The sequence below is a fragment of the Cynocephalus volans genome, chromosome 10 (genome assembly GCF_027409185.1).
Source record: "Cynocephalus volans isolate mCynVol1 chromosome 10, mCynVol1.pri, whole genome shotgun sequence".
NCBI classification, from domain to species: Eukaryota; Metazoa; Chordata; class Mammalia; order Dermoptera; family Cynocephalidae; genus Cynocephalus; species Cynocephalus volans.
The window spans coordinates 23,395,656-23,421,625 of NC_084469.1; the positions used below are offsets into that span (position 1 = coordinate 23,395,656).

The 25,970-nt window shown below is 37.3% G+C and overlaps 1 protein-coding gene across 2 annotated transcripts in view; it reads left to right on the forward strand.

The window, feature by feature from the left end:
• The window catches only part of MYO1D (myosin ID), a 348,112-nt gene that overhangs the window by 101,189 nt on the left and 220,953 nt on the right, over positions 1-25,970 (forward strand). For both annotated transcript variants that reach the window (XM_063110087.1, XM_063110088.1), the window contains exons 2-10: positions 1,270-1,478; positions 10,260-10,353; positions 12,814-12,979; positions 14,401-14,454; positions 16,093-16,188; positions 19,674-19,790; positions 21,528-21,731; positions 25,082-25,227; positions 25,301-25,415. In XM_063110087.1, coding sequence (XP_062966157.1) covers positions 1,270-1,478; positions 10,260-10,353; positions 12,814-12,979; positions 14,401-14,454; positions 16,093-16,188; positions 19,674-19,790; positions 21,528-21,731; positions 25,082-25,227; positions 25,301-25,415 — 1,201 coding nt within the window. The remainder of the gene's footprint in view (positions 1-1,269; positions 1,479-10,259; positions 10,354-12,813; positions 12,980-14,400; positions 14,455-16,092; positions 16,189-19,673; positions 19,791-21,527; positions 21,732-25,081; positions 25,228-25,300; positions 25,416-25,970) is intronic.

The window sequence follows — 25,970 nt, forward strand, 5'->3', positions numbered from 1 at the left end:
GGTAGCAACTGCTTGTGTGGAATCATCCAAGATCTGGGTCATACATGTTTACATGTGTGGATTATGTATGAATAGTGGATATATATGGGTTCTCTCTGTCTCTCTTCCCTCTCCCCCTCGTTTTTGTGGGGTTTTTTTTTTTTTTTTTTGGCGGCTGGCCGGTACGTGGATCTCACCTTGGTGTTACAACACCATGTTCTAGCCAACTGAGATAACTGGTCAGCCCTGGGTTTTCTAAATTTTTTATTTAAATTGTTTTTGTAAATATAGACACATACATTTGCACAATGCCATCATATCATACCTGCTGGGGTTTTTAACTCTTTTCGTTTCTCCTATGACCTCCTCCCACCTGCCCACATGGATTTCCTCCTCATTTCCCTCCGTCCACATCACCCACTGTGTGTATAAAAGGATGCATAAAAATAACATGTATTCTTCCATATTTTTCCACTTATGTACACATTTATAAAATATATCTATGTACAAATATACATGCAATACAAATGTGGGGTAGCTTTTTAACCTTTGCTCATGGAGAAGAGGTGGGATTATATTATATATATTTTAAAAACTACACATTCCATTGAACCAGCTATCCCGTTCCTGAGACTTTATCCCACTTAAATAAAAGCACAGATTTGTAAGATTATGTATCAAGAGAGTTTTCTGCAGTATTGTTCAGAGTAGCAGGAAGGCAGGAGAGTCATTGAATAAATGAGTATATATCTACACCATGAAATTTTAGGCAGTCATTAAAAACAAGTTTGATTAATACCAGAACTGTCTTCTCTACCATTCTCTTTGTTAGGGATTTTATTGTTTTTATTCCTTTACTGACATTTTAGTGACGTTTCGAGAAGGAGAAGAAATAAATGTATGTGTACAGCCTTTTTTTATGATTGAAAATCTGGCTAAGTGGATTTTAAGACCTGCTTTAACTTCTGTTTCTTTTCCGCCTAGAGCTCTGAGGTTGTCTTCAACTATTTTGGGTTTTTTCCTCTTTTTACCCTTTTGTATATTGGAAACAGGACATCCCCAGCCACCAACAAGTTTAATTCTTCCTTCTTGCCTGGCTTTTAACCCATCTGAGCATCTGAAAAGGCACAGTTTCAAACATTGTCTCTAAAAGTAAACATGGAACCAATGAAACATCAGTTCAAAAATTGTCCCTGGGATATTTGGACTTCTTGGAAATAACAGACTCATAGGAAAGAAATGGCATTTCTATATTAAAGCTACTTCTGCTTTTCTTTTGCTTCTGTACAGATTTGAAAAAGGACGCATTTACACCTTCATTGGAGAAGTCGTCGTCTCTGTGAACCCTTACAAGTCATTGAACATCTATGGGAGAGACACAATTGAACAGTATAAAGGACGGGAACTGTATGAGAGACCGCCTCATCTTTTTGCTATTGCTGATGCTGCTTACAAGGCTATGAAGAGGCGATCAAAAGACACTTGTATTGTGATATCAGGTATTTGGAAGGGGTCCCCTGTATTTCCAAGGTCAAAATATATTTAATTTATTTGGTACTCAAGAATCCAAATAATTGATTTAAAACTTTTCTTGAGGTTAGAAGCCTAAGCAATTTTATAGGAGAAAAAAAAGTAATGAACATTAAGTACCAAATTAATTGTATCGTTTCTGATCATCCTCTAGTCTTGGTTCATTTACAAATACATATTACACTTGTATGACTTCTGGCCAATGGGTAGACTGAGCTACCATGGAAAATACTTCCTCCTACCTCAAATACATAAAAATATTGAATAAAATATAACAAAAGTTATTTTAAATAATAACAGAATGAAACCAAGTAAACAAAATATCAAGGTGGCAAAAATGAAGAATGAAGTCAAAATCAGATTGGTGCATGGGAGCTAGTGTCAAAGGACATAACAGAGGCATGGGGGCCAGCAATAGGCTTTCAGAGCTGGGGCCTGAGCTTTAAGGTCCAACAAGAAGGAAGATGGGCCACAGACCCTGTGTGCCTGAGAACTGGAGCTGAACTATCTACATCAACTTGAGCTCTTCAAGGAATCTTGTGTCGTGAAGTGGGAACAAGAAAAATATCTGCCCACTGACCCGGGATGGCTTCTCCCAAACTGTGGGAATTTCTTTTGGTGCTAATAATCCCTCACATTTGAATTAGAGATTGTATGCTTTTAAAAATGCTTTTATGATTATTATTGTATTTTGGTTATCAAAACAACTCTCTGAGTAGAACAGTTCTACTTTAAAGAAAAAGGGTCAGAGGAGTTAAGTAACTTAGTGTTGGAGTTAGAGAATTATATCCTAGGACTACATTTTATTAAAACAAATTACAAAAATAATATTGCCTGATTATAGAGGGAGGGGTGGGGAAGCAATCATATAAGTAAAAGCAAAAGTCCCTTCCCCTAGAATACCTCACTCCCCCACCAAATTTCAGCAGTAACAATTGTTAACAGTTTAGAGTTTATCCTTATATACATGTTCTCTTCATGTGCAAATACATGTAGTCATACATGCATATGTAATTATATTTTAAATGTATAATTATATTATAGAAGTATATTAAACCTGCTGTTACATAACTTGTTTTTCCATTTAACAGTATATAGTGGACAATTTTTCGTTAGAGTCTGTACAGAACTAGAGCATTCTCTTTAACAATTGTATAGTATTCCATTGAATAATTTAATCATTATTTATTTCCCCAATTCCCTACTGATGGGTATATAATTTCCAGATTTTAGTTATGACATATAGTATAGTCTGCAGAAGTAGTTTTTAAACTTTTGAAGATTATTTTTAATATTATTATTTAGTTATGTTAGTATTTTTTAGTATTTCCTTCAGAGAAATTTCTACAAGTGAAGTTTTTGGGTCAGAAAGCATAAACATTTAAAAATTTTGATAGATACATCTAAATTAATCCCTACCCTCCCTCCCTTCACAATTACACCAATTGTCATGCTTTTTCTATGATAGCTTGTATCTGGAGCTTGCTGTTTTGTTTTTTTCATGAAAATTACTCTAACTTTAATTTTTTAAAAGAACTACTTTATCCCCTTTAAAATGAAAAAAAATTCTGCTATAGAAGATAAGGTTGTATGGATATAGCCTCAGCCACTGTTTGAATCAATACTTTTATATCTTTTTTGCTAGACTTAGGAGTCACTGCCAAGTACTAAGACTTTTGTCTAAGGAATTAGCTTACTGCATTTTATCCCTTGATATTTTTTTCCATAGTAAATCTTTATTTTTAGTCTATTACTTCTGTAGTAGCTTTATTTTTTCAACATGTTCAGGTCTGTTAGAACAATGCCAGCCATATCAAGACAGGACAAAATAACTCAAAAAGCAAAAAAAAAAAAAAAAGAAAAAAAAAGAAACAATGCAACACCAGGGATTTTAAATGAATAACATCAAAATCTTATTCGTGAGGAGTTTCAAGATGGCGGCGGCTGCGGCGGCTGGCGCGGAGTAGCTGAGGTGGAAAAGGTGGCCACTGGGCCTCAGGCAGCCGGAAAACTTGTGGTCCTTCCTCTGGCCATCTCTTAAGGGAGGACTGCTGCTGCTGGCCGGTCGTGGGGGCTCAACGCCACTTTGCCCCCGGCAGGAGAGGCTGCCTCATTTACAGGCAACAGCTTTGAAGTGTGGAGCAGGAAAAGAACTGATTCTTAGCTGCAAAAGTGAGTCTTGAAACAGGGAACACGGCTCCAGGGCTGCTGTGGATGCAGCCAGGATCCCGGAGGCCAGGGCCGCGCTGAAGGCGGCCAGCTGCCCTACTCAGGATTCGAGGTTTCAGGCCGGCATTAAAGAAGATTCCTGGGAGCGCGACTGAACAGCCCGAGGCGGCAGCGCCGAGAACACGGAAGGCAACAAACCAGAGACAGAGCGAGCGCCCGACCTGGCACAGCACTGTGAGTGATCCCTGGCACAGCTCTGTTCGGGGGGTGAATGCCCACGCGGCTTCCGCCTGCACCACCAGGCCACTCACTGCCCCGGTGCTGCCTCCATTTTCCCAGGTGCGGGCAGCTCCGCCCTGCTCGGCCATCACTGAGCCCATTTGCTTGGCCTGGTGCGGGGCTTTCCGGACCCTGCGGGCCGACCTCCTCTCCCACTCCCTCCGCGGTTCTCTGGCAGGACTGGGGGTGTGGGGCGTCCCGACCAGTTTTGGGAGGGCTAGGAAGTACGGGCGGGCCGACTGTCACTCCACCACACCCTGGACTCCGGCCCCGGTAAACTTCCTGTTACTGGGAGGCAGATACCATCTCTGCGACCACCAGTTTGGAAAAAAGCCTAACGAATTTCTGGTTGGGAATAGTGCAGTAGGAGAGTTCCCAGGTCCGCTTGAACCTGCCGGAGAGCAGGCTGCAGGCGGGCACTAGACTCGGTTTATACCGGGGGGATACAAAGGTGAACAAGACCCGAGAAAGATCTACACAGTGCTACAAAGGCACCCAGAGAGACCGGTCGTCTGTGCCTAGCAGAAACCTGGTAGACTTCCTGGGCGAGGCGGTGCTGAGCAGGGTCTTGAAGGCCCAGCTGATAGGCGAGGGGTGCAGAAGACACGCCCCAGCCCAGCACAGTGTGCACAGAGGGGGGAGACGTGCGGCCAGGGAGGCGGAGTCTCGACAGAAACCACACACCCGGTGGGGTCGCCACTGCACGATCTAACAGCCTGGGCCAGAGCACACGGAACGGGGAGAAGTCCTGTACAGAAAGTGAAAGCTCAACAGAGATCACACACCCTGTGGTACGTGATCCACCAGCCCAGCAGAGTACAGGCTGACCAGAAAGGTGGATCCCCGGAGAAGCCCAAGACCCGAGGCAACCACACACACAAGACACTAGAGGCCAACTGAGCAGTCACGGCGGGAGCCATACCAAATTGGCAACCACAGCAACATCCTAGTTAGTCATTAGTCTTAAACCGGTGGACTGTGAAACCCCCTGCAACAATGAATAAACACCAAAAAAAAGACACCAGAAATACAAAAAATCAAGAAAGTACACCACCAAAAGTTAATAAATCTCATACTCTAGATCCTATAGAACAAGAAGCCCTTGAAATAACTGACAAGGAATTTCGAGTGATAATTCTAAGGAAACTGAATGAGATACAAGAAAACTCAGCTAGACATCATGATGAAATGAGGAAAAGTATACAGGATCTGAAAGAGGAAATATACAAGGAAATCAATGTCCTGAAAAAAAATGTAGCAGAACTTGCTGAACTGAAGAAGTTATTCAGCGAAATAAAAAACACAACGGAGAGTTTAACCAGCAGGCTTGTCGAAGTTGAAGAGAGAACCTCTGAACTTGAAGATGGGCTGTTTGAAATAACACAAGCAGACAAAAAGAAAGAAAAAAGAATCAAGGACATGGAAGAAAATCTGAGAGAGATATCAGACAACCTCAAGCGCTCAAATATCCGAGTCATGGGTATTCCAGAAGGGGAGGAAAATGGAGATTCCATTGAAAACATATTCAACAAAATAGTGGCAGAAAACTTCCCAGGTATAGGAAAAATCACAGATCTTCAGATCCAGGAAGCTCAACGATCTCCAAACGTATTCAACCCAAAAAGGCCTTCTCCAAGACATGTTATAGTCAAATTGGCAAAACTCAGAGACAAAGAGAGAATCTTAAAAGCTGCAAGAGAGAAGCGTCAAATCACCTATAAGGGAGCCCCAATCAGGTTAACATCAGACTTTTCATCACAAACCCTAAAAGCTAGAAAGGAATGGGATGATATTTTCAAAATACTAAAAGACAAAGATTGCCAGCCAAGAATACTCTACCCTGCAAGGCTATCCTTCCGAAATGAGGGGCAAATAGTATATTTCTCAGACAAACAAAAACTGCGGGAGTTCACTACCACAAGACCACCCTTACAAGAAATCCTCAAGGGAGTACTGGGTTTGGTTCCTGAAAAATAACTACCACTGCCATAAAAACCTAAGAAAAATCTAAACCCGCTAGTACAATAAAAATGGCATTCATGAAGAGAAAACAAGCTAACAAAAACACTATCTACAACGTAAGGAACCAACAAACAAAGAAACCAAACAGTAAATCAGAAAGCAAGGAACAAAAGACACCTAAGACAACCAAACAACCAATAAAATGCTAGGAATAAATCAACACCTTTCAATAACAACTCTTAATGTTAAAGGCTTAAATTCCCCAATTAAAAGACACAGAATGGCTGACTGGATCAAAAAACAGGACCCAACTATATGCTGCCTACAAGAGACCCACCTCACCCATAAAGATTCACACAGACTAAGAGTGAAAGGATGGAAAAAGATTTACCATGCAAACAGAAAAGAAAAACGAGCTGGAGTGGCTATTCTTGTATCTGACAAAATAGACTTTAAACTAAAAACCATAAAAAGAGACAATGAGGGACACTACTTAATGATAAAAGGACTGATCCATCAAGAAGACATAACAATCATAAATATGTACGCACCCAATGTTGGAGCAGCCAGATTTATAAAACAAACTCTATTAGACCTAAAGAAGGAAATAGACACTAATACCATAATAGCAGGGGACCTGAACACTCCACTGTCAATATTAGACAGATCATCTAGGCAAAGAATCAGTAGAGAAACACAAGATCTAAACAAGACTCTAGACCAATTGGAATTGGCAGATATCTACAGAACATTCCACCCAACAACCTCAGAATATTCATTCTTCTCATCAGCACATGGATCATTCTCCAGGATAGATCACATATTAGGTCACAAATCAAGTCTCAGTAAATTCAAAAAAATTGGAATTATCCCATGTATCTTCTCAGACCACAATGGATTAAAACTAGAAATTAATAACAAACAAAACTCTGGAAACTATACAAACACATGGAAATTAAACAGCATTCTACTTAATGACATATGGGTCCAAGAAGAAATCAAGCAGGAAATCAAAAAGTTTATTGAAACTAATGAAAACAATGATACATCATACCAAAACCTGTGGGATACTGCAAAAGCAGTATTGAGGGGAAAATTTATTGCATTAAATGCTCACTTCAGAAGAATGGAAAGATGGCAAGTGAACAGCCTAACACTTCACCTTAAAGAACTAGAAAAACAAGAACAATCCAATCCTAAAGTTAGCAGACGGAAAGAAATCATTAAGATCAGAGCAGAACTGAATGAAATTGAAAACCAAAAAACAATTCAAAAGATCAACGAATCAAAAAGTTGGTTTTTTGAAAAGATAAATAAAATTGACAAACCATTAGCATGGCTAACAAAAAAAAGAAGAGAGAAGACTCAAATAACAAAAATTAGAAATGAAAAAGGCGATATTACAACTGATTCATCTGAAATACAAGGAATCATTCGAGACTACTATAAACAACTGTACGCCAACAAATTTGAAAATCTGGAGGAAATGGATAAATTTCTGGACACACACAAGCTCCCAAAACTGAACCGTGAAGACGTAGAAAATCTGAACAGACCAATAACAATAAAGGAGATTGAAGCTGTTATCAGAAGGCTCCCAACAAAGAAAAGCCCAGGACCAGATGGATTCACAGCAGAATTTTACCAAACATTCAAAGAGGAATTGACACCGATTCTTTACAAACTATTCCAAAAGATTGAAACGGACGCAAATCTCCCAAACTCATTCTATGAAGCAAACATCATCCTGATACCAAAACCAGGTAAAGATATAACCAAAAAAGAAAACTACAGGCCGATATCCTTGATGAATATAGATGCAAAAATCCTCACTAAAATACTAGCAAACAGAATACAGCAACACATACGAAAAATCATTCATCACGATCAAGTGGGATTCATCCCAGGGATGCAAGGTTGGTTCAACATAGGCAAATCAATAAATGTGATACACCATATTAATAAACTCAAACACAAGGACCATATGATCATCTCTATAGATGCTGAAAAAGCATTTGATAAAGTTCAGCACTCATTCATGACAAAGACCCTCTATAAGTTAGGTATAGAGGGAAAGTATCTCAACATAATTAAAGCCATATATGCCAAACCCACTGCCAATATCATCCTGAATGGGGAAAAGCTGAAAGCTTTTCCTTTAAGAACAGGCACTAGACAAGGATGCCCACTCTCACCACTCCTATTCAACATAGTGTTGGAAGTACTAGCCAGAGCAATCAGAGAAGAGAAGGAAATAAAGGGCATCCAGATTGGAAAAGATGAAGTCAAACTGTCCCTGTTTGCAGATGACATGATCCTATATATCGAACAGCCTAAAACCTCTACAAAAAAACTGTTGGAATTGATAAATGATTTCAGCACAGTAGCAGGATACAAAATCAACACACAAAAATCAGTAGCATTTCTTTTCTCCAATAGTGAACATGCAGAAGGAGAAATCAAGAAAGCCTGCCCATTTACAATAGCCACCAAAAAAATAAAATACTTAGGAATTGAGTTAACCAAGGAGGTGAAAAATCTCTATAATGAGAACTACAAACCACTGCTGAGAGAAATTAGAGAGGATACAAGAAGATGGAAAGATATTCCATGCTCTTGGATTGGAAGAATCAACATAGTGAAAATGTCCATACTACCCAAAGTGATATACAAATTCAATGCAATCCCCATCAAAATTCCAAAGACATTTTTCTCAGAAATGGAAAAAACTATTCAGACATTTATATGGAACAATAAAAGACCACGAATAGCCAAAGCAATGCTCAGCAAAAAAAATAAAGCTGGAGGCATAACACTACCTGACTTTAAGCTATACTACAAAGCTATAATAACCAAAACAGTATGGTACTGGCATAAAAACAGACACACTGACCAATGGAATAGAATAGAGAATCCAGAAATCAACCCACACACTTACTGCCATCTGATCTTTGACAAAGGCACCAAACCTATTCACTGGGGAAGGGACTGCCTCTTCAGCAAGTGGTGCTGGGATAACTGGATATCGATATGCAGGAGAATGAAACTAGATCCATACCTCTCACCGTATACTAAAATCAACTCAAAATGGATTAAGGATTTAAATATACACCCTGAAACAATAAAACTTCTTAAAGAAAACATAGGGGAAACACTTCAGGAAATAGGACTGGGCACAGACTTCATGAATACGACCCCAAAAGCACGGGCAACCAAAGGAAAAATAAACAAATGGGATTATATCAAACTAAAAAGCTTCTGCACAGCAAAAGAAACAATTAAAAGAGTTAAAAGACAACAAACAGAGTGGGAGAAAATATTTGCAAAATATACATCTGACAAAGGATTAATATCCAGAATATATAAGGAACTCAAACAACTTTACAAGAAGAAAACAAGCAACCCAATTAAAAAATGGGCAAAAGAGCTAAGTAGGCATTTCTCTAAGGAAGATATCCAAATGGCCAACAGACATATGAAAAAATGCTCAACATCACTCAGCATCCGGGAAATGCAAATCAAAACCACATTGAGATACCATCTAACCCCAGTTAGGATGGCTAAAATCCAAAAGACTATGAACGATAAATGCTGGCGAGGCTGCGGAGAAAAAGGAACTCTCATACATTGTTGGTGGGACTGCAAAATGGTGCAGCCTCTATGGAAAATGGTATGGAGGTTCCTTAAACAATTGCAAATAGATCTACCATACGACCCAGCCATCCCACTGTTGGGAATATACCCAGAGGAATGGAAATCATCAAGTCGAAGGTATACCTGTTCCCCAATGTTCATCGCAGCACTCTTTACAATAGCCAAGAGTTGGAACCAGCCCAAATGCCCATCATCAGATGAGTGGATACGGAAAATGTGGTACATCTACACAATGGAATACTACTCAGCTATAAAAACGAATGAAATACTGCCATTTGCAACAACATGGATGGACCTTGAGAGAATTATATTAAGTGAAACAAGTCAGGCACAGAAAGAGAAATACCACATGTTCTCACTTATTGGAGGGAGCTAAAAATTAATATATAAATTCACACACACACATACACACATACACACACAAACCGGGGGGCGGGGAGGAAGAAGATATAACAACCACAATTATTTGAAGTTGATACAACAAACAAACAGAAAGGACATTGTTGGGGGGAGGGGGGGGAGGGAGAAGGGAGGGAGGTTTTGGTGATGGGGAGCATTAATCAGCTACAATGTATATCGACAAAATAAAATTTAAAAAAAAAAAAAAAAAAAATCTTATTCCTGAAAAATGAATTTACTCTTGGTTTAAATTATAATGTTAAGCCCTGCACAATTTTTCCCCCTAGGGGAAAGTGGAGCTGGTAAAACGGAAGCCAGTAAATACATCATGCAGTACATTGCAGCAATCACCAACCCCAGTCAGAGAGCAGAGGTTGAAAGGTAAGGATGATCTAACAATGGGGAGAAGTTCGGATTGGAGCTTCATTTTCTTTATAGACTTAGCTAGGCCTAAACTGATATGTGTCGAGCATTTTTTGCTGATTAAACTGCTTTGATTCTCTTATTGTCTCTGTACTTCTATCTATATCACTATATCTATTTTTAGATTTTTTAATAGAAAAATACTGGTATGGTAAGCTTTACCTAATTATAATACAAAAACAATTACTCCGAAACTGTTGAAAGTGTCCCCATTCTAGTTTATAACTTCTGCCTTACAGGTGGTCAGCAGAGCTGTTGTAATTTACACTTGTAGATTTTACTGTTCAAGCTCTCATAGATTCCTTGCTCTTTCTAAAGGTTTTTTAAAACCATTCTGAGTGAAACGGGGCTCTGGAAGACAGATCCATGCCTTCCAATCATGGTAACAACCAGAACCTACTGATATTGGAAGTTCTAAATAACATTCATTTTCTAAAAGGGTTTCATGCCATACCATGCTGCTGCTCACAGTAGGATGAGTAATAAAGCTGGTCTGTACGGTCAGGGGCCCAGCATTTAGAACAGTGTCAGACACATAGTATTTGCTTAATAAATATGTAAGGAATAAGTGGATGGGTTTTAAAAAAACAAAAAAAACATAGCTGTAAAGATGTGACTTTCTTATCTGGTGCAGCCTTTTTGAAGAGGAAAAAAAAGTGTTTTCTTAATTGGCTACTTTGAAGCTCAATATTAATTTACTGAAGAGTCATACCTCTTCGATTTATGAATAGGAAGGAAGTATCGCAATCTTCAGTTTTATGAATAGGAAAGAAGGATAGTGAATTGATATGAAAAAAGAGAATTTAGACTCAACGCCCTATGTGGGCTTTCTTCTTTTCATCACACTTGGGCTGGATTGCTAGGTCAAAAGAGGCATTTTTCTTCATTGTGACATATCCCCACTTCTGATTCTGACTTTGCAATCTAACTTGACAAGGACAAAGTTATGAGTAAGTTTTTCTAATTTCCTTAGGAGCTCAAGAGAGTAACTAGCTGAAAACCAAATTAATTTTATTTCTAATTGAGCATAGTAGCATAAGGCATTTATAAATTTACTAGTCTCTCTCAAGCATATTTTATCAAAGTTTTACAGTTTTCTTTATAAGCAAGCAGTTCCTCTCCCCCACCACCATCCCAACACACAAGTGCACACACACACTTTTAAAAGTATGCTTTGTAAGAGGAATTTTGTCAGAGAAATGAAAACAAGGACATATGGCCTAGCATGAAGTTAAAATGTATCTATTGGGAGGAACTGCTCTATAGAAAGTTAGCATTCATTGAATAAAAAATGCATTAAATAATTGGTACAAAGAAGAGATTCCATACAACTTCAAACAAAATAATGAGCAATTTCTAAACTAATAAAGACCAAATTTACAGTGTATAACTAAGTGCAATAAAATTTCACTTTTCTAGACTTCGTAAGCAAGTGTAGTCAGCCCTCAGGATCCATGCGTCCTGTATCCACGCATTCAACCAACTGCGGATCAAAAATATTTGAAAAAAATAAAAAATAATAGTACAACAATAATAATACAAATAAAAAACAGCACAGTATAACAACTATTTACATAGCTTTTACATGTATTAGATGTTATATGTAATCTAGAGATGATTTAAAGTATGTGGGAGGATGCATGTAGGTTATATGCAAATACACTGTTTCATATCAGAGACTTGAGCGTCTGTGGATTTGGGTATCCTGGGGGAGGCGGGGCAGAAGCTCCTGGAACCAATCCTCTGTGAATACTACAGGACAACTGTGCTTTTAAAAATTGTATCATTTTCCGTATCACAGATTCTTTCTTTTTCTTTTCAGAACATATTGTTTTAAAATTTTTCTTTGTGTAAACAAAACATGTTAATTTAAAAGAAAACCCAAAAATCACAGAATTAAGTTGAAAGTAAATGTTCCCTGAAATCCCACCTTGCACACACCATCAGCCTCCTGCCTAGATAGCCATAATGAGTTATGCCATTTCTTCCAGACTTTTAAGCATTTACTAACACATGTGTATGTGTGTGTACGCTTACATGTGTACACACACACACACACACACACACACACACACACACAGGGATTGTGCAATATTTATTATTTTGCAACTTGATTTCACATTCTCTAATATATTTTAGACATTGTTTCATGTCAGTACATATGGAAGTACAAAACCTCATTCATTTTAGTACTTGTATAGTATTTCATTATAATGGGCCACAAAAATTTATTTTTATCTATCCCTATTTGTGGGCATTTAAGTTGTTTGTATTTTTTTTTTTTTTTTTGATATTGCAAACAGTGCTACAGTCAGCATCTTTGTATAAATATTTGCATGTGTTTTAGCAAAGTCTAGTTTTTTAAAAGTCCTAGTCTCTAAAACTTTTTATAATAATTTACTTTTATTTGTATTAAAGAGTGAAGAATATGTTGCTTAAGTCCAACTGTGTTTTGGAAGCTTTTGGAAATGCTAAAACCAACCGTAATGACAACTCAAGCAGGTTTGGAAAATACATGGATATCAACTTTGATTTCAAGGGGGATCCTATTGGTGGACATATCAATAACTACTTACTGGAGAAGGTAAAATGTACTTTATTTCTGAGGGTAATGTTTGTAAGTGCTGAATGTTTTTAAAAGTACTTGATTATATGTATAGAATTTTTTTTTATTGCTTCAAAGTAGCTTTTAATCCTATTCTCCCTCCTCAATTAGCTTTCTATGATAAGGTATTCTTTTTTGTGTGTTCTCTTATTAGCACTTATAATATCAAGTTGGAAAAAATTATGGTCCTTGTAGATACAGATTTGCTCTGTGTGTGTGTGTGTGTGCGCACCCCAACTTCAAAGTAAGATTTAACCAAAAACCAACCTAAGACTAACTAGTTCTAGTCTTTTTATACATCACCATCTTCCATACACTTTAATTTTAATTAATTTGAAATCTCATTTTCTTCTAGTTTCTATTTGTTCACTGCTTTATAGTAACATATTGTGTTTTGTTATCTTACATCCTAATTATAAAGCATACTGTATTTGGTCAGTGAAAACTTAGAATATGTTTTTATCTGCCTATGTGAATGTTAGGCCCAATTTCTAGAAGATTCCAATTAAAATATTCCTCTTGGGACTGCCAGAGAGGTTGCGTCCTGACTAATCTTGATTATTGCTGAACCTGACTGCAAGAGAGCACATAAAATGCATTCATCTGATTTTCACAGTTAAGCTTGTGTTAATAAAGTCAAGTCTCCACCTTGAGTGGTACTCAGATCTAAGCTGATATGGTTTCTCAGTTAAGGGTTTCCCATTCCATTTATGCCATAGCATCCTTTATGGTAGAATAGTGCAGTATAATCTTTATCGTTGTTTGTTTCATTGAAGTCAGACTGTTAAGGAAATAAGTGTTTTATCAGAGTCAGTTGAAAAAAGACAGGAAATGCTAGGTATTTTCAGTCTTTTTCCCAAAATGTTTCATGGATTCACTTTATATACATATTCAATCAAAGGGATCCCTTTGAATGAACACACATTTTGAGACCTGTCCTAACAGCAGCAGTCTTTTGGGGTCCATCTAAAAGGTAGGGGTCCCTATGGACTGATCTTGTAGAACTGATTTTATTACAGGCCATAACGCATTGCTCTGTAAAATGCCAGCAGACCCTGGGGAAGGGAATGTTAAGAATATTCTTTCCCATTCTTCCCGCTTCCAATCCCTAACCCTCCCTTCCTTTAATTCCGTCTTTAGGCTCCAGGTTAAAAAAAAAAAAATCAAAATAGATTTATCCTTCAGAAACTTTAGTGACCTCTATTTTAAGCAATGAAAAGAATTGTCAAAAAATTGCATAGGAAACCCCATAGAGAAAATCTAGTCTTAGATTAATACTGTTCACAGAGTCTTTAGTACATTTAAAGGCACTGTAGATACAAGATTCCCTAAGAAAGTGGCTCCCATTTTATTTTAGGGGCACATTTTAAGATTAATCATTTTAATGTGGTTTTTTTCAGTCTCGAGTGATCGTGCAACAGCCAGGAGAGAGAAGCTTTCATTCTTTCTATCAGGTTAGTAATCTCCTGTTATACAAACAACTGATTATTTGCTTAGTAGTGCAGAAAATCAATGTTTTTATATTGAGCTCTCCCCTGTCCTATTCCTCTGTTACCTCCATTGGCCTCACACACGTTATACAGGTGTGCACACATGCATATACCCTACCCCACATGCTTCCTAAGAGATTTGACAAGCACGACTGATACAAAGAGCTAGCAGGTATTTAGCCAACCAGATGACTGCCTTGGTTGAGCATCACCTACATTTTCTTGCAACGTAGATAACAGTTCAATTATTTAACGTAGATTACCATGAAAGCTTTTGAAATGGTACATCCTAAATATGTTAATTTTGTTTTATTTTGAATTGAAGCTGTTTTCTGATATTTGGGAGTTCCAGAGCTGGGAATACAAATTTAGTTTATTTTGCTCATGAAGACTATAAAGCAATATGATTACTTTTTAAAAATAACCAGGATTTCTAAATTCAAAGGAAAAGTGTCTTTTTTATCCCATCAAAGCTTAGAAAAAAAGTTGAATACCTCTTTTGGGAGTGCTTTTAGAGTCTAAAACAAAATCTTTTAAATAGCTTCCTGTTGGCAAGTCTTTATACTCAGAGAACAAGTTTTATACATTATTATAATTTTTAAACCCCACGTAATATAAACCAAGGCTAATAAATAAGGTGGATGATAATTAAGCAATATTGTTTTGGATTTTTAGAAGTAAAACTATAAATTAATAAAATTGATTTCCATGTATAAACTGTCTCTGAAGGTGACTGAACAGTGACAATTCAGTTGAGTTCAATTTCTTCTAGGTGACTCTTAATAGACACTGCTCATTTGCATATACAAGTTCTGGTATATTTGGTTAAAAAATCGATTTTAAAAATCTGATAATTATACCTTTTAAGTAAACCAAAGCATAGTGTTTAATATAGAGAACTTAAACGTAATGTCTTCCAGAGTCATGCTCTATATAAAAGAGATACCAATATTGCATTTGTGTTTTTAACAATTTGCCGTGTTTTGAATAAGCTGTTTTTCTACCAAATATGAAAGAATTCTGTTTATTTCAAGAACCCATAGTTTTTCTCAGTATTTTTCCCACTTGGATGAAAGGATTAAAATTTGTCTTTATCCAACTGTACAAGTCATGGTTATCCAGTGGTTATCTCCTTTGCTGAGGGATACAGATTGATGAGGAAAAGCTGTTTGTTTCCAGCATGATTCAGTGTATGACTCTCTGCTGATGCCTCTTATCTCTGTGGCAGTGTTGCTTTTTTCTACATTCAGAAACACAACTACATCCTGTCTATAATGAGGCTGCTAAACAAGTGACCACCACAGAGCATAGGATCCTGTTTTATTAATGACCATATTCAAAGCAAGAACTTTTTATAACAGTTATGTGAAGGAGCTGAGACTTTTTAAGTAGTTTTCTTCATGACTGCGTAACATTCCTCATAAGTGATGACAGTGGAGCCATTTACCTTCAAGGGAAAAAAAAAACCTTAATCAAAGCTAGACACAGGAAGACCTAAACGAATTAAACTCAGAAAATGAATAAAAGCTAGAATATCACTAAGTTAGAATATTTGGTTTAGTATATATTTTGCCTATTTATTTCTAATTAAATATTTTCCAGCTACTCCAAGGAGGTTCAGAGCAGTTACTACGTTCTCTACATCTCCAGACATCCCTTTCATCCTACAACTATATCCATGTGGGAGCTCAATTAAAGGTGAGAATATCCCCTTTGAGATTGCTCAGGTATAGAATCAGACAATCAAAGATTTAGAAGGGACATTAGGTAATCATCTGGTTGAGCCTGCTGCTGTTAGACAAGTTAATGTCTTCTATTCTGTTCTATATTTTAAATTCTCAGGGACAGAGATTCAATGCATTATTGAATCAACTACTTTGCTTAATAACCCATTACTGTATTTTATCACTATCTGACAGGAAAGTTTCTGTGTTCCAAGTTCTTTTTTTTTTTTTTTCTTTTTGGCAGCTGGCCAGGATTGGGATCCAAACCCTTGACCTTGGTGTTATCAACACCACACTCTCCCAAGTGAGCTAACCGGCCAGTCCTTTTAATTTTTAATCGTATTCCTATTCCTTTTATTTTGACACTATAAAAAATTAATAGGACTAGGAAGTCCACCTCTAAGAACATTACATGTGATTTGTCCAGAGGCAAGTTAGTAAGCCAAAAAAAAAAAAAAATTAAAAAGCACTTTGATTCTCCATTCACTGTTTTTTCAAATATTGATTTTTATTTATTCTAGAAGTAGTTTTGTGACCCTTGGGACATTTCTATTCGGCTTTCAAAATTTTTTCATTGTTTCCTTTCCCTTGCTTGCAAGAACTTGTGCACATGGATGCAGGCACAGTTTTGCTCTTTTATTTCCAATTAATTTTCTGCTAGTCATTTTACAACTAATCCTAATAATATAGTAGTTTGTTGATGGTATATAAAACAATAATTACATTATTATCCTATTTTGTAGGAGGGAAGGTATAAAAGTGCATAGAATAAGATATGAAGGGATATAGATCACAGTTTTAATAGTTGGTTCTGGATGGGTGAGATTATGGATATTTGTGTTCTGCTTGTCCATATTTTTTAATTTTTCTATAATAAACAATGCATTGCTTTTGTAGTTGGGGGAAAAAATAAAAGAAACTATAAAAGAAAAGGACCTAAGATGTAGGAGCTATTTCTTTTTAAAAATTTTTTATTATTTACTAAGCTAATTTATGCCTTCAGTACTGGTTTAGCTGTATTTTTATTGCTGTGCACAGATACAAATGATATTTAGGTTTTTGTAATTAATTTCCATTAATTGACCTTTAGGTTACACCGAGAGCAGGAATGTTTGGCTGAAAATTAATCAAAAGCAAACAAAACAATAGAGGTCGGCAATCCAGCTTTCTGAGTATTGGCCAGAGGTACTTAAAGATATATAAAGGACTGTAAAATCAACACTTAGTAAGCCAGTGACTGGGACAAATTGTTCAGTCAAATTGTCTTATTTACCAAATTACGTTTGGCCAGGCCATATAGAGTCCTCACAGAAAGCAAGTATTAAATTAACATTTAGCCTTTTTTCTAAGTTAAATTTAGTTCAGCTTCCCTTTTTATTCAAAGTTTTCCATTCCTACACACCCTTTTTCTTCCTGTCTAACAGAAACAGAGAAGTAACACATGTTCATAGTCAAAACCTAAAATAAAGATGAACCAAAAGGAAACAAAAATATCCTAAATCTTGCCAGAGATAATTATTGATAATGGTTTGTGTGTATCTTTATAAATGGAATCATATATTAAATCCTGATTAAATAAACCTTTTATTGTATCACAATATAATAATTACCTTCTCATGCAAACAAATATAAATTAATATAATTTTAATAACTATGAAGTATTACACTGTATGTATCTTAACCAGTCCTAAAATGTAGGAATTATGCATGATTAAGATATTTTGGGTTGCCTGTAGGAAACCCAAGTAAAAGTCTCCAAAAGCAATAAGGAACTTAATTATCTGAAGGAACAAGAAATCCTGAGATGAGCCAGTTCCAGAGTTTATTTCATTGCCTTAACAATGTTAGGCACCCAGGTGTTTCTTGTTTGTTTTTTTAACTTACAGATCATACTCAGTGGACTGGTTTGTCCTCTTAGGCTGGTTTTCCTTGTGGTCCCAAGATGGCATCAGCAGTTCCAGGAGTCACAGGCAAAAGAAATGTTCCTGGCTCCTGTCCCTTTATGAGCTAAGGAAACCTCCACAGAACCCTCCGCTTACCCATTCTCCATGAGCACTTTCCTTCAGATCTTACTGATCAGAATGTAATCACATGCCTGTAGCTAACCAATCACTTGGTAAGGGGAATAAGATCACCACGATTACTTTAAACCAATGAAGGTTTACCTTTCGAGGCTAGACAGAAGCAAGTCCTGAAGGACACGGTGCTTTTGGAGAGGAGTAAATGGACCAGGCTTCTGTGAGCAAGAAAGGAGTGGGGTGAGGAATGACTGTGAGGCAAGCAGCCACAATTCCCCACAGAACATTTAGATCTTTTTGTCCAGTTTCTTTGCAATTTCAACATGGTTGCAATTTATAATAACAGTAATACCTAATACTTGTCAAATGCTTTTTTATGTGCTAGGACCTAGAGAGGTGCTTTATGTAAATTCTCATTCCATTCTCACATCTCTGTGAGAAATGTGTGATTATGCCCATTTTATCTATAAGGAAGTTGACATTCAATAAGGTTATCTTGCCAAAGTAAAAAAAACTGGTAGATGGAAGAGCTTGCCTGGCTATCACCTGGACATTAGAGGGACCTGTACTCATCAGAAAGGCGAAGAGGCCCCTTTCCTGTGCCCTTCCTCAAAGGGTGACCATCAGGCCAGGTCTCTGTGTCCACACAAGACGAGAAACTCACTGAGGAGAGGGTTAGTCAGACTCTCCGTAGCTACTGCTTTGGGGAAACTTCTAATATAAGCAGTCGCCATGGCTTTTTTGTGAATTTCTGTTTACGTACCTGTATTTCCAACCTGATGGCCACAGCTCCTTAAGGGCAGGTGATTCATCTTTGAACTCCCCTGTGTCAGTTAGAAGATCTGACTTAACAAATGTTTTTCGAATGAGCGAAAAAGTGAAGTTATAATTCCGGACTATTGAGTAGCCTGCTGAATGGCTGAGGCTGGCTGCTTTGCTTTTGAAGGCCTGCTTTTCCTCACCTAAAGGAAATAAAAAGCCTGATTATACAAGAGTGGGAGTGGCATTGCCAGCCCGCACAAGACCAATTATAAAACAAAGAGCCATGAAGGACAATAGCCAAGTATGTGTTTTGGAGACTCCCACATTCAGTATTTCCATTTGTCATCTCACACCCCATGCCGTTGCCTCCACTGATCATGGAGCAGCAATCGGTTTCTCTGAGTCAACTCAGGACTTGCTCCCTTGCAGAAGGTTCCAGAAAAGTGCCTGGTGCTTATTTAGGATGATGGCTTTCATGCACAATTGGGCTTTGTCTGTGCTGAATGATGTTTCCACCCCTGAAATCATTTTTATTTTCTCTGGATACTCATCATCCCCTCAAGTGATTTACGACAAAGGCATCGAGACCTTGGCTAAACTTGAATTCAGTTTCATGATTGTTATATTTTAGTGCTCATATGAAATGTCTGTGACTTAGATTTTCCGTTTTCATTCCTAGTCTTCTATCAATGATGCTGCAGAATTCAAAGTAGTAGCAGATGCCATGAAAGTAATTGGCTTCAAACCTGAGGAGATTCAAACCGTGTATAAAATTTTGGCTGCTATTCTCCACTTGGTGAGTAAGGACACCTCTTGGAATGTATTGTCTTCCTATGCAGGCAGGATGCTCTTCTAAAAGATTTTGTTTTTTCCCTGTAGATTTAAAAATTAATTTATTTAGAGATAATTTCACGTACCTTTCAAAGAAATTACTGTGTCTGTGGTTCTCTCCATCATTTTATATTATGAAGGATTTTCCAAGCCACTGTACATTTTGAGACTGTGGTTTTAGTTAATTGCCTTACTGGTAATGTCTCTTTGAAGTAGTTGATTTCAAGGATAAAATAATCCAGCAATGATATGACTACTGATGGTATAAATTTTGATGGCATTTGAGACATAGAGTCATACATAGATTATTAGAGCTGGGTTTTTCATTGTCTCATTTTACAGATTAGAGAATGAGCCCCAAGGGGGTCATGACTTCCTGAAAGGTACAGCCAGCCCACCACAGAGCCAGCACTATAGATCAAGGCAGACTTACGGTCCAGTTGTTTTCCACTTTACCACACCAAGCTTAAAAGTGAAGCACCACATGTTGCATTTTTCTCATTACCATTTCTGTAATTAGAGATGTTTAACATATAACGAACACATAACCTTACAATGTATGAGTGATAATGTGGTTCAAACTCTGGAATACAAATTACCTTTCTCTTTAATGTAAGAAGATTTAACTCTGAATCAGAAATGCACAGGATCTATGTAAAAAATATTACATAGCAATATAAACAATAAATAAATGTTCCTGACTAGGAAGACTTTAATATTATAAATTGTCTCATCTCTTTGAATTAGTTTATAAACACAGTGCAATAGTCACTCTCAGAATCCAAGCAGAAATTTTGTTTTTAGCATGACCTAATGATTCTAGAATATACCTGAAATAATAAACCTGTAAGAAGATCAAATAAAATGTATTCCAGAAGAGTAGCAGAAAAAAGGGAAGGGCGGAGAGAAGACATGATTAATTGCATCAAATTTAAAATTATAGTAAAAGCTACATTAGTTTAAAACTTGTTACACAAATTCAGTACCAGATCAACAGATTAATCAACAGATTAGTTGATGTGCTGGACACTTGGTAGCTAGTTAACAAGTATTTACTGCTTATGGAATGAGTAAAATATAAATAGACTCAAGCACTTGAGGAAATGTAATATATAAAAAGGGTGACATTTCAAATTGGGAGAAAAACATAGACTATTCTATAAATGATATCGGAGCAACTAACTAACCATCTGAAAAAATAAAGTTAGATCCTGACTTTATGTCACATACCAGAATAATTTCTGTGTGAATTAAAAGTTTAAATGTAAAGAAAAAACACCTATAAAAGTATTAGAAGAAAACATCAAATACTCATAAAACTTTTGGAGTAGGAATGGTCTAAGTATAACACCAAGGAAAGAAATCCTAGGGCAAAAATCCATAGATTTGATTACATAAAAATGGAAAACTTCTACTTATTTTTTTTTTTTAAACTTCTACTTATCAAAAACATAGACTGAAAGTGAAAAGCTAGATGAGTGTCTAGAGAAGAGGAAAAAAATAAATAAAATACTAGGTTTTTATGTGTTGAGATGTGTAATGTATTTAGGAAAATAGGTACAAACAAGGTCACTTGAGTTACATTTTTTTAAATTATTTTTTATTTTTTGAATTACATTTTAAATTGACAAATATGTTCCTGACATAATGTTTCAGAATCCCATTGGAAATGGTGCATCTTGTTTTTTCACTTTTGATTTAGGGAAATTTAAAATTTGTAGTAGATGGTGACACACCTCTTATTGAGAATGGCAAGGTTGTATCTATCATAGCAGAACTGCTCTCTACCAAGGCAGACATGGTCGAGAAAGCCCTTCTTTACCGGACTGTGGCCACAGGCCGTGACATCATCGACAAGCAGCACACAGAGCAAGAAGCCAGCTACGGCAGAGACGCCTTTGCCAAGGTGGGGTTTTCACTTCCTTTTTGTCAACCTAGTGCTGATGTCAGTTGCAGTTTGAGTGAAATTCTGTGAGAACATATTCAGATGTTCCTTAAAAGTAGGTTAAAGCTTTTAGAGACCATGATGATACTTTTTGGCCATCACAGTCTGAATAAAATCCCCTGACTGTGAGAAAAGCAGAAGCAAGCTGACCATGGAGCTAACAAGGCTGGCTCTCCAGGGCCCTTTGCCTGCCTGGCCACCTTCATGGCCCGTATTTGCTTTTCCACTCAATAATGCTCCGTGGGAGTCCCCTTCAAGTCAACTGACTGAGCTCTGATCCATTCTTTTCTAAGTTTTATTGATTTTTAATCAAGTAACAATTGCATATATTTATGGGTTACAGTGTGATGTTTCCATGTATACATTCCACGTGTATATGTTGTGGAATAATCGAATCATGCTAATGAACATATCTGTCACCTCACATGCTTATCATATCTTTGTGATGAGAACATTTAAAATTCACTCTTTTAGCAATTTAGAAATATATACTATGTTATTATTCACTGTAGTCACCAAGCCGTGCAGTAGAGCACCAGAACTTATTCCTCCTGTCTTACTGAAAGTTTGTACCCTTTGACCAACATCTCTCCACCACTCTCCCACCCTCAGCCTCTGGGGTTACAAGTTTAACTTTTTTAGATCCCATGTATACATAAGACTGTGCAGTATTTTTCTTTCTATGCATGGTGTATTTCACTTAGCACACTGTCCTCTAGGTCTGTGTACTAGTTTGCAGTGATGGTACCACAACTTATTTAACCATCCTCCTGAGTCCATCACTTTCTTTTTTTTACCACTACAAACAATGCTCCAAATCCTTATAAATCTATTTTTACATGCCAGTGCTTTTATTTCAGTTGGAAGGATTCCCAGGAGTGAGCTTGCCAGCTCAAAGGGTATACTGATTTTAAACTTTAAATTTACTGATTTTATGGCCGGACAGTAATATCTCATTGTTATTTTGATTTTCGTTACTAGTGTATTTGAGAATCTTTTCATGTATTTGTTAAGTATTTAAATCTGTTCTGAAAATTGCTGGGTATATCCTTTGTACATTTTTCTTTGGAGCTATTATCTTTTTATTGTCAGTTTCTAAGAGCTCTTTGTATGTCATTAACTTTAACACTTTGGTATCTGTGTGGCAAGTGTTGTATTTTCCCAAGTCTAACTTTTTTTTTTCTTTTTGGCTGGTTGGTTAGATCGCTGTCTAGTCCATTTTTTACTTTTGTATGTCTCAGGCTTAGTTTTTAGTCTTGGGAGGGTTTTAATTTATGCTTAGTGCCATAGAGAATGGTTGGAGGACTTTAAGAAGAGGCAATGACATCAAGGTTGAATTTTTAAAATGATCACTCCAGCCTTAGTATGGAGAATCTTGTGGAGAGTAGAGCAAGAGTAGAAGCAAAGAGACCGACTAAAGGAATATTTTATTAATCCAGGAGACAGATGGTGGCAGCTCAGACCAGGAAGGTAGCAGTAGGAATGGGGAGACAAGGGTGATTGGAGACGGACTGTGTTGGCAAAATAAAATCCATGGGACCTGTTGTGTGGGGAATGAGGAAATCAAGGATAATACCTTAACCTGGTCTGGCTCTACCCTACCTCTCCCACCTTGTTTCACACCATTTTCTAGCCTCCTTTCTTCATTCCAGCACATTAGTCCTTCAGGCCTCATAAGTTATCTTTATGCCTTTCTCCTTGCAGCCACAGGGGCTCTGCACATGCTGTTTCCCCTGCCTGGATTGCTTTTCTCTCCCCTCCTGCCCAGTTACCTCTTACTCATCCTGATCTCAGCTCAAGCATCACTTTCTCAGCTCAGCCTTCTCTGGCCTCCCTGAACACTAAGGTTAAGTTCCCCTTAGATCCCATGCACCTGAAAGAGAGAGAGAGAGAGAGTGTGTGTGTGTGTGCGCTTTTTCCTTTCCCCTACCCACTAAACTCTTAAGACACTGAGGCCACATTTATGTTTGCTTAGTATTGTACCTCCAACAAATCATACGTAGTAAGTACTAAGCAAATATTTGTTTAATGAATGAATGAATTTATTTCTAAGTGTCTGGTACTATGTATTCATGGCTAGAAGTAGGGTAGGATCAGTTTTGGGAGGTGGGAAGATCACCTCCTGACAGGACATAAGTCTGAGGTAGCTATGAGACATCTAAGAGTCATTATCAGGCTGTTAAGTGTGTGAATCAGGAGCTGAGAGGCTCACCTCTGGGTCTGGGCTGGAGTAATACATTTGGGAGGCTTAATATATTAGTCTTATTTAATACAGGGTGAGATGATTTCAAGGGTGTTAGAGAGTAAAGAGAACAGGACCAGGAAGAACTACAACTTTTAGAGGTCAAGCAGGGGAGGAGACCCTACCAAAGGTCACCAAGAAGGAACAGCCAGTGAAGCAAGAGGAGAATTTTAAAGGTGGTATCATGAATCCAGAGAGGAGAATGATTCAAGAAGAGAGTGGGAGACTAGGCTGAGCAATGCTGAGAAGCTGAGTAAGTTGTCCATATAGAGGCACAAGAAAGTGACTATGTAAGGTGCTAGGGACCTTTGAGAAGCCATTTCAGTGGTGTAATAGGACATAAGTGAAGGCTGGTGGACTGAAGAGTCAAAGGGAGGGGAGGAATGGAGGCAGTGTGTGTAGGTGGCGAGAGTGTGTAGCTGCAGCTGTTAAGGAAGGGTTTTCTAAAGATGTGATGTTGCAGAGCACGTCTGTATCAGCATGTGTGTGTGTGTTAGTATGTGGCACCTTTGTCCGTATGTGTCTTGGCATATGTGTCATGTGCATTTAGATGCGTGTCTGATTCTCAGGGAATTTCATACCTGGGCCTTTTGGCTTAGATCTTTAATCAGTATTAAAAATCAATATTCATATTTTTAAAATTCATAGAGCTTTAGTGGAACATAGATATTAACTCATTCGTTCCCAAACTTTTATAGTTGATAAAATTAACAAACTAGAGAAGTGAATTATACAAGAGAGGAGGCAAATTATTGATATTATTGAAATCATATCACTCTATATTAAATAAGACTGATATATAGGCATGGAAACATGCTTGGGGAGTGCTGTTGGAATACATGTAGTGACCAATAATAATCTTTAAAAAATCTAGACAATTTATATTAGTTTTGTGTATATCATGAAGTTTTTATTAAAAAAATGATCTACATTTCTAATTGTTCTGCTTAGGCTAATAACAGGTATGCTAAACACTAAGGAGAAGGTGGACAGGAACTTAAAACTTATCACAAATCCAGAGGACTCTTTCCCAAATGGGCAAGAATTTATGATGTTATTTTCCTCACAGGCAATATATGAGCGCCTCTTTTGTTGGATCGTTACTCGCATCAATGATATTATTGAGGTCAAGAACTATGACACCACAGTCCATGGGAAAAACACTGTTATTGGTGTCTTGGATATCTATGGCTTTGAAATCTTTGACAACAACAGGTAAACTGGATAAGATACTGAAAACCCTGTTGCTTATTGTTTGTTTGAACCTAATTTACTCCTTTTGTCACAGCTTTGAACAATTCTGCATCAATTACTGTAATGAGAAACTGCAGCAGCTATTTATTCAGCTGGTTCTGAAGCAAGAGCAAGAGGAGTACCAGCGGGAAGGGATCCCTTGGAAGCACGTGAGTGAACTCATGGAGAACGTCTGTGTGTGTTCCACACTTTCCGGATAATGTGCTACCTTATCATTTCAGGGATTTCTTAATCTTCTTGGATACTTGAAATATCTAACCTTAGCTTTTCTTTGGGGAATATGTAAATACAATTCATTTTCAGGGTTGTTAGGTGGGATTTCTCTAATTTGATCTACTCCTTTGTTGGTGCCCAGAAGGTGTTGAGTTACAACCAGTGAACCTCACATTTTCACTTTATGGCTTTCTGGTTCCTATCTATTAGAGTTTAGTGTCATTTATAAGTTATTATGTTTTGCCTTAAATTTGTTGACCTTTGCTTCCAAACTAGTTTCCCCATTTCCTTCCCTTCTTCCTCTTCTTCTTCCTCTATTTTGTAAACTAAAGGCATTTTGTCTTCAGTTAATGTTGTTCATATTCTCTGAAACCTGTGCATTAAAACACCTGTACTCACTTTCATCTCCATTTACTTTCCTTTGTATCACACTTCAGTTCTCTTCTCTTCTCTTGGCTCTTTGTGAGCTTTTCTATTTGCCAGAGGAAAAC